This window comes from Salmo salar, chromosome ssa04 (assembly GCF_905237065.1).
Source record: "Salmo salar chromosome ssa04, Ssal_v3.1, whole genome shotgun sequence".
NCBI classification, from domain to species: Eukaryota; Metazoa; Chordata; class Actinopteri; order Salmoniformes; family Salmonidae; genus Salmo; species Salmo salar.
In genome coordinates, this window is record NC_059445.1 from 89,026,893 (window position 1) to 89,037,254 (window position 10,362).

The 10,362-nt window shown below is 43.2% G+C and overlaps 1 protein-coding gene across 1 annotated transcript in view; it reads left to right on the forward strand.

Moving 5' to 3' along the window:
- slc47a1 (solute carrier family 47 member 1) overlaps window positions 1-10,362 on the forward strand; it is a 38,512-nt gene that overhangs the window by 22,502 nt on the left and 5,648 nt on the right. The window contains 3 exon segments of the mRNA NM_001141764.1: window positions 976-1,051; window positions 4,229-4,298; window positions 5,293-5,425. Of these exon segments, the coding sequence (NP_001135236.1) occupies window positions 976-1,051; window positions 4,229-4,298; window positions 5,293-5,425 (279 nt within the window).

Below are 10,362 nucleotides of genomic sequence, written 5' to 3' on the forward strand. Positions count from 1 at the left end.
GAGCGCATTTCGAGACAAAAAAATTCAAAATGTTCCATTACCGTACTTAGAAGCATGTCAAACGCTGTTTAAAATCAATTTTTATGGTATTTTTCTCGTAAAATAGCGATAATATTCCAACCGGACAATAGTGTATTCATTCAAAGAGGAAAAGAAAAAACAGCGTGCTCGCGTGAACGCGCATATCCAACCTCTTTGTCCCCAGGCAGACCACTGAGATAATGAGCTACTATACTCTGCCCAGAGACAGGAGACGCCTCAATCCGCTTTCTGAAGGCTTTAGAGAGCCAATGGAAGCCTTAGAAATTGCTACATAACCCCACAGATACAGTAGTTTCGATAGAGAATCAAAAGAAGAACTACAAATTCTCAGACAGGCCACTTCCTGCTTGGAATTTTCTCAGGTTTTTGCCTGCCATATGAGTTCTGTTATACTCACAGACACCATTCAAACAGTTTTAGAAACCTCAGAGTGTTTTCTATCCAAATCTACTAATAATATGCATATTCTCGTTTCTGGGCAAGAGTAGTAACCAGTTTAAATCGGGTACGTTTTTTATCCGGCCGTGAAAATACTGCCCCCTAGCCCAGACAGGTTAATTGAAATGCATTCCAAGTGACTACCTCATGAAGCTGGTTGAAGGAATGCCAAGAGTGTGCAAAGCTGTCATCAAGGCAAAATAGTTTTAAAAAAAAAATATTTAAAAAACTTGTGTGTCCAAACCTTTGACTGGATACTTTGAAGAATCTAAAATCTAAAATATATTTTTTATTTGTTTAACACTTTTTTTGGTTACTAAATGATTCTATATGTGTTATTTAATGTCTTCATTAGTATTCCACAATGTAGAAAATAGTTAAAAAAATAAATATTAAAAAACTTGTGTGTCCAAACCTTTGACTGGATACTGTATATTGTTTTATATATTGTTGTAAATAATATTAATCTAATTGTATATGTTGTTTGTGCTGCAGGAGTGCTGGCTGTGTTCCAGGGTATTGCCATCGGTAGCTCCAGGCATGTGTTAGGCTATATCTTCACCTCAGACCAGTGAGTGTTAGACAATATATCATTTATTATTAATAGACAGTGTGGTCTGAAATGATTGAAACCCTTGAGAATGATGAGCAAAAATGATTACTATAAATTATAGAATTCAAGTACTTAGCTATATTTGTATGCACCAAAAAAATAGGGAAATTATATTGTTTTCAAATCAAATGTTATTAATCACATGATTGGTAAATAACAGGTGTAAACAAACAGCCCTTCAATGCAGAGAGAGAGAGAGAAAATAAAACAATATGTAAATAATGACAGGAGGAATATGTGGATGTGAAGAGCTACGGGGTAATGGAGTTAATCACGGACAGGTATACTGTAGGTAGGGTGTAATGGATAGATAATAGACAGTAACAGCAGTATACTGTAGGTAGGGGTAAAGGATAGATAATAGACAGTAACAGCAGTATACTGTAGGTAGGGGTAAAGGATAGATAATAGACAGTAACAGCAGTATACTGTAGGTAGGGGTAAAGGATAGATAATAGACAGTAACAGCAGTATACTGTAGGTAGGGGTAAAGGATAGATAGTAGACAGTAGCAGCAGTATACTGTAGGTAGGGGTAAAGGATAGATAATAGACAGTAGCAGCAGTATACTGTAGGTAGTGGTAAAGGATAGATAATAGACAGTAACAGCAGTATACTGTAGGTAGTGGTAAAGGATAGATAATAGACAGTAACAGCAGTATACTGTAGGTAGGGGTAAAGGATAGATAATAGACAGTAACAGCAGTATACTGTAGGTAGGGGTAAAGGATAGATAATAGACAGTAGCAGCAGTATACTGTAGGTAGGGGTAAAGGATAGATAATAGACAGTAACAGCAGTATACTGCAGGTAGGGGTAAAGGATAGATAATAGACAGTAACAGCAGTATACTGTAGGTAGGGGTAAAGGATAGATAATAGACAGTAACAGCAGTATACTGTAGGTAGGGGTAAAGGATAGATAATAGACAGTAACAGCAGTATACTGTAGGTAGGGGTAAAGGATAGATAATAGACAGTAACAGCAGTATACTGTAGGTAGGGGTAAAGGATAGATAATAGACAGTAGCAGCAGTATACTGTAGGTAGGGGTAAAGGATTGATAATAGACAGTAACAGCAGTATACTGTAGGTAGGGGTAAAGGATAGATAATAGACAGTAACAGCAGTATACTGTAGGTAGGGGTAAAGGATAGATAATAGACAGTAGCAGCAGTATACTGTAGGTAGGGGTAAAGGATAGATAATAGACAGTAACAGCAGTATGCTGTAGGTAGGGGTAAAGGATAGGTAATAGACAGTAACAGCAGTATACTGTAGGTAGGGGTAAAGGATAGATAATAGACAGTAGCAGCAGTATACTGTAGATAGGGGTAAAGGATAGATGTTAGACAGTAACAGCAGCGTGTGTGGTTAATGTGAAAGTACGTGCATGTTATATGTGTGTAGGTGAATGTAGTGTGTGTAGTGTGTGTAGTATGTGTTTGTGTGTGTGTGTATTTTCATGTCATTATGTAAATTCCTGGAATTTTCCAAACGTGCGCCGAATACAACAGGTATTGGAATACAACAGTCACCTTACAGTGAAATGCTTACTTACAAGCCCCCAATCAACAATGCAGTTGTTAAAAAAAATACGGATTTACAGCAGCTTTTACAGTGAAAGAATACCATGCTCTAAAACTTTCCATATACGCTGCTACCATCTAGTGGCCAAAATCTAAATTGCAATAATACATTGTGGACTTTCTCTTGCATTTCAAAGATAATGGATTAAAATAAAATCATGTTTTCTTTCTTTGTATTATCTTTTACCAGATCTAATGTGTTATATTACTTTCACAATACCACAAACTTCAAAGTATATCCTTTTCAAATGGTATCAAGAATATGCATATCCTCAGGTCCTGAGCTGGAGGCAATTGAATTTGGGTATTTCATTTTAGGCAAAAACGTTTTTTTTTAAAAGGTCCGATCCTATTTTGTTTCCGCTGGTTCTGTTTAGGTCAATGACATCACGAGCGTTACCCGGTACCAGGACATTTTAGCCAAACATTTGGTTGCCTCTGCCAGGAGGCTGAAACATGGCCGTAAGTGCATCTTTCAGCAAGTCAATACCCAAACACACAGCAAAACCCACAAAGAAATGGTTAATAATCTACGGCCTTGAAACCTATTCGAAAGCTAAGCTAATATAAGCTAATATAAAGGATATGGAAGGACTGTGTTGGAGTCTAAGATCCCCCTCCAACTCATACATTTATTTTAGAAATAGTCTCAGTATCTTCGCAAGGTGAAGTATTTCAAAGGTATTTAAAAATCAACGGTGTCAGTCATTTTGACCCCTACCGTTTTTATATATATTTTTTATATTACTTATTAAACAAAATCTCATTTTCTGAGCAATTGGATTAGTATAAACTAAATATCGTTTCCCAAAGTTCCTCACACGCTATAATGTATTTTCTCCAAAGTTAGAATGAAATGGTTCCACTCGGTCCTTTCAGCCATTCTAGGGAGTTTTTCCTAGGTTCCTGCCTTCTAGGGAGTTTTTCCTAGGTTCCTGCCTTCTAGGGAGTTTTTTCTAGGTTCCTGCCTTCTAGGGAGTTTTTCCTAGGTTCCTGCCTTCGAGGGAGTTTTTCCTAGGTTCCTGCCTTCTAGGGAGTTTTTCCTAGGTTCCTGCCTTCTAGGGAGTTTTTCCTAGGTTCTCACCTTTCTAGGGAGTTTTTCCTAGCCACCGTGCTTCTACATCTGCATTGCTTGCTGTTTTGGGGGGTTTTAGGCTGGGTTTCAGTACAGCACTTTGTGACATCAGCTGATGTAAGAAGGGCTTTTAAAAAATACATTTGATTGAATTTGATTGAAAACACACGTTTTCTGGAGACTTGTGGGAGGACTGCTGATGAGTCACCCACTGTATGTGCTTTTGGTAGCCTGATTATGTCCAGGCTGAGAAGGAATCTGCAGACATCGCATCCCCGACCAGCTTCTGAAGTGGACAGCAGATCTGAACACAATCAGACCACAAAGTGACTTTTGACCCGTCTTTTCAATGTGATCTTCATGTTCTGATAGCTGAAGTTGCATGCAAGTGTCAAGTGTAGACAGGACCTAAGTGATCTCTCAGTAGTTAATAGTCCTCCTCCTGAGTCCTGTCCTGTCCTGTCCTCTCCAGAGCTATAGTGGACAATGTATCAGTGAACCTGGGGCTCTACACCTTCATACAGTTCTTTGATGCTCTACTGGTGAGTACCTTTACTGGTGAGTACCTGGGGCTCTACACCTTTATACAGTTATATCTACTGGTGAGTACCTGGGGCTCTACACCATTATACAGTTCTTTGATGCTCTACTGGTGAGTACCTTTACTGGTGAGTACCTGGGGCTCTACACCTTTATACAGTTCTTTGATGCTCTACTGGTGAGTATCTTTACTGGTGAGTACCTGGGGCTCTACACCTTCATACAGTTCTGTGATGCTCTACTGGTGAGTACCTTTACTGGTGAGTACCTTCACTGGTGAGTACCTTTACTGGTGAGTACCTGGATCTCTACACATTCATACAGTTATATCTACTGGTGAGTACCTGGTGCTCTACACCTTCATACAGTTATTTGATGCTCTACTGGTGAGTACCTTTACTGGTGAGTACCTGGATCTCTACACATTCATACAGTTATATCTACTGGTGAGTACCTGGGGCTCTACACCTTCATACAGTTCTTTGATGCTCTACTGGTGAGTACCTTTACTGGTGAGTACCTGGGTCTCTACACCTTCATACAGTTCTTTGATGCTCTACTGGTGAGTACCTTTACTGGTGAGTACCTGGGGCTCTACACGTTCATACAGTTCTTTGATGCTCTACTGGTGAGTACCTTTACTGGTGAGTACCTTCACTGGTGAGTACCTTTACTGGTGAGTACCTGGGGCTCTACACCTTCATACAGTTCTTTGATGCTCTACTGGTGAGTACCTTTACTGGTGAGTACCTTCACTGGTGAGTACCTTTACTGGTGAGTACCTGGGTCTCTACACATTCATACAGTTATATCTACTGGTGAGTACCTGGGTCTCTACACATTCATACAGTTATCTGTACTGTTGAGTCTAACCAGTTTTTGTGTGTGTGTGTGTGGTGTGTGGTGTGTGGTGTGTGTGTGTGTGTGTGTGTGTGTGTGTGTGTGTGTGTGTGTGTGTGTGTGTGTGTGTGTGTGTGTGTGTGTGTGTGTGTGTAGTGTGTTTGTTCAGGTATCCTGGTTGGAGCAGGTAAACAGAAGATAGCTGCGCTGTCTAACCTGGTCTCGTACTATTGCATTGGCCTTCCGGTCGGCATCGCTTTAATGTTCGCTGCTAAGCTCAGGATACTAGGTATTCTACCTCTACCTCGACAACTACGTCTATCCTGACCTCTATCTCTAAATCTACCTCTACCTCTACCACAACATCTATCTCTACCACTATCTATATCTCTATACCTCCTACTCACCTCTATCTATACTTCTGTCTCTATCTCAACATCTCAACCTCTATCTCTACCTCCATCTACCTCAACATCTCAACCTCTATCTCTATCTGTACCTCTATCTGTACTTCTATCTCTACCTCTATCTCTACCTCTATCTCGTCCTCTACCTCAACATCTCTACCTCAACCTCAACATCTCTACCTCAATCTCTACATCTCTACCTCAACCTCTATCTCTATCTGTACCTCTACCTCAACATCTCTACCTCAACACATCTACCTCTATCTCAACCTCTATCTCTACCTCAACATCTCTACCTATATCTCTATCTTTACCTCTAACTCAACATCTCTATCTCAACCTCTATCTCTATCTGTACCTCTACCTCAACATCTCTACCTCGATCTCTACCTCTACATCTCTACCTCTATCTCCATCTGTACCTCTATAAGTACCTCTATTTCTACCTCTCTCTACCTCTACCTGAACATTTCTACCTCTATCTCAACCTCTATCTCTGTCTGTCTTTCTCTCTACCTCTGTGTCTACCTGTACCTATGTCTCTACCACTATCTCTATCTCCACCTCCACTGTTAAATCCCCTTGGATTGATGAGGAATTGAAAAATTGTATGGATGAGAGGGATGAGGCAAAAGGTACGGCAATTCAGTCTGGCAGCCCAGCTGATTGGCAAACGTACTGCAAATTAAGAAATCGTGACTAAACTAAATAAAAATAAACTACACTATGAATCAAAGATAAATTATATAAAGAATGATAGTAAAAAGCTTTCGGGCACCTGAAATTAAATCTTGGGGGAAAAAGCCAACTCGGCTACTTCATTTATTGAATCAGATGGCTCATTCATCACAAATCCCCTGATATTGCAAAATACTTGGCAGGATAAGCAAACTTAGGGATGACATGCCAGAAACAAACACTGACACCACACATCCAAGAATATCTAACCAAATTATGAAAGACAGGAATTGTACTTTTCCAAACATTGACAAGCCGACAGGGTCTGACAATCTAGATGAAAAATTACTGAGGAAAATAGCAGATGATATTGCCACTCCTATTTGCCACGTCTTCAATTTATTTTCTACTAGAGAGCGTGTTCCCTCAGACCTGGAGGGAAGCTAAAGTCATTCCTCTACCCAAGAATAGTAAAGCCCCCTTTACTGACTCAAATAGCCGACCAATCAGCCTGTTACCAACCCTTAGTAAACTTCTGGAAAAAACAGTGTTTGACCAGATACAATGCTATTTCACAGTAAACAAATTCTCATAGGCGTCGGAAGGATTAGACCAAGGCGCAGCGGGTATAGTGCTCGTTCTTAATTTATTTACTGAGAACACTTAAACAAAATAACAAAACGACCAACAGTTCCGTCAGGTACAACAACTAAATGGAAAATAACCACCCACAAAACCCAAAGGAAAAAAGGACTGCCTAAGTATGGCTTCCAATCAGAGACAACGAAAGACACCTGCCTCTGATTGGAAACCATATTTGGCCACAACATAGAAAACGAACAAAGAAAATGAAAACTAGAACAAATCCCCTCTAAATAAACCAAACCCCAAAACACACAGAAACAACACCCTCTGCCACGCCCTGACCGTACTACAATGACAAATGACCCCTTATACTGGTCAGGACGTGACACAAATTGACAACAGAATTTCAGCACGCTTATAGGGAAGGACATTCAACATTTACATTTACATTACATTTAAGTCATTTAGCAGACGCTCTTATCCAGAGCGACTTACAAATTGGTGGATTCACCTTATGATATCCAGTGGAACAACCACTTTACAATAGTGCATCTAAATCTTTAGGGGGGGTTAGAAGGATTACTTTATCCTATCCTAGGTATTCCTTAAAGAGGTGGGGTTTCAGGTGTCTCCGGAAGGTGGTGATTGACTCCGCTGTCCTGGCGTCGTGAGGGAGCTTGTTCCACCATTGGGGTGCCAGAGCAGCGAACAGTTTTGACTGGGCTGAGCGGGAACTGTCCTTCCTCAGAGGTAGGGAGGCGAGCAGGCCAGAGGTGGATGAACGCAGTGCCCTTGTTTGGGTGTAGGGCCTGATCAGAGCCTGAAGGTACGGAGGTGCCGTTCCCTTCACAGCTCCGTAGGCAAGCACCATGGTCTTGTTGCGGATGCGAGCTTCAACAGGAAGCCAGTGGAGAGAGCGGAGGAGCGGGGTGACGTGAGAGAACTTGGGAAGGTTGAACACCAGACGGGCTGCGGCGTTCTGGATGAGTTGTAGGGGTTTAATGGCACAGGCAGGGAGCCCAGCCAACAGCGAGTTGCAGTAATCCAGACGGGAGATGACAAGTGCCTGGATTAGGACCTGCGCCGCTTCCTGTGTGAGGCAGGGTCGTACTCTGCGAATGTTGTAGAGCATGAACCTACAGGATCGGGTCACCGCCTTGATGTTAGTAGAGAACGAAAGTGTGTTGTCCAGGGTCACTCCAAGGTTCTTAGCACTCTGGGAGGAGGACACAATGGAGTTGTCAACCGTGATGGCGAGATCATGGAGCGGGCAGTCCTTCCCCGGGAGGAAGAGCAGCACCGTCTTGCCGAGGTTCAGCTTGAGGTGGTGATCCGTCATCCACACTGATATGTCTGCCAGACATGCAGAGATGCGATTCGCCACCTGGTTATCAGAAGGGGGAAAGGAGAAGATTAATTGTGTGTCGTCTGCATAGCAATGGTAGGAGAGACCATGTGAGGATATGACAGAGCCAAGTGACTTGGTGTATAGCGAGAATAGGAGAGGGCCTAGAACAGAGCCCTGGGGGACACCAGTGGTGAGAGAACGTGGTGCGGAGACAGATTCTCGCCACGCCACCTGGTAGGAGCGACCTGTCAGGTAGGACGCAATCCAAGCGTGGGCCGCGCCGGAGATGCCCAACTCGGAGAGGGTGGAGAGGAGGATCTGATGGTTCACCGTATCAAAGGCAGCAGATAGGTCTAGGAGGACGAGAGCAGAGGAGAGAGAGTTAGCTTTAGCAGTGCGGAGAGCCTCCGTGACACAGAGAAGAGCAGTCTCAGTTGAATGACCAGAGGAGGATTCAGGAGGGAGGAGAAGATGGCAAAGAGCTTCCTAGGGTTAGAGGCAGATGCTTGGAATTTAGAGTGGTAGATAGTGGCTTTAGCAGCAGAGACAGAAGAGGAAAATGTAGAGAGGAGGGAGTGAAAGGATGCCAGGTCCGCAGGGAGGCGGGTTTTTCTCCATTTCCGCTCGGCTGCCCGGAGCCCTGTTCTGTGAGCTCGCAATGAGTCGTCGAGCCACGGAGCAGAAGGGGAGGACCGAGCCGGCCTGGAGGATAGGGGACAGAGGAAATCAAAGGATGCAGAAAGGGAGGAGAGGAGGGTTGAGGAGGCAGAATCAGGAGATAGGTTGGAGAAGGTTTGAGCAGAGGGAAGAGATGATAGGATGGAAGAGGAGAGAGTAGCGGGAGAGAGAGAGCGAAGGTTGGGACGGCGCAATACCATCCGAGTAGGGGCAGAGTGAGAAGTGTTGGAGGAGAGCGAGAGGGAAAAGGATACAAGGTAGTGGTCGGAGACTTGGAGGGGAGTTGCAATGAGATTAGTGGACGAACACCATCTAGTAAAGATGAGGTCAAGCGTATTGCCTGCCTTGTGAGTAGGGGGGGAAGGTGAGAGGGTGAGGTCAAAAGAGGAGAGGAGTGGAAAGAAGGAGGCAGAGAGGAATGAGTCAAAGGTAGACGTGGGGAGGTTAAAGTCACCCAGAACTGTGAGAGGTGAGCCATCCTCAGGAAAGGAACTTATCAAGACGTCAAGCTCATTGATGAACTCTCCAAGGGAACCTGGAGGGCGATAAATGATAAGGATGTTAAGCTTGAAAGGGTTGGTAACTGTGACAGCATGGAATTCAAATGAGGAGATAGACAGATGGGTCAGGGGAGAAAGAGAGAATGTCCACTTGGGAGAGATGAGGATTCCAGTGCCACCACCCCGCTGGCCAGATGCTCAACAAGCACAGCACTTACACAAATGACTGATGATTGGCTGAGAGAAATTGATGATAAAATAATTGTGGGGGCTGTCTTGCTAGACTTCAGTGCAGCTTTTGACATTATTGATCATAGTCTGCTGCTGGAAAGACATATGTGTTATGGCTTTACACCCCCTGCTATAATGTGGATAAAGAGTTACTTGTCTAACAGAACACAGAGGGTGTTCTTTAATGGAAGCCTATCAAATATAATTCAGTTAGAATCAGGAGTTCCCCAGGGTAGCTGTTTAGGGCCCTTACTTTTTTAAATTTTTACTAACGACTTGCCACTGACTTTGAGTAAAGCCAGAGTGTCTATGTATGTGGATGACTCAACACTATACGCGTCAGCTACTGAAATGACTGCAACACTCAACAAAAAGCTGCAGTTAGTTTCAGAGTGGGTGGCAAGGAATAAGTTAGCCCTAAATATTTCTAAACCTAAAAGCATTGAATTTGGAACAAAACACTCACGCAGACTCAACAGCCTTGGTTTCTCAAATGACTGCCTTGCCTGGTTCACCAACTACTTCTCAGACAGAGTTCAGTGTGTCAAATCGGAGGGCCTGTTGTCCGGACCTCAGGCAGTATCTGTGAGGGTACCACAGGGTTCAATTCTCGGGCCGACTCTTTTCTCTGTATATATCAACGATGTTGCGGGTGATGCCCTGATTCACCTCTAAGCAGACGACACCATTCTGTATACATCTGGCCCTTCTTTGGACACTGTGTTAACTAACCTCCAGACGAGCTTCAATGCCATACAACTCTCCTTCCGTGGCCTCCAACTGCTCTTAAATGCTAGTA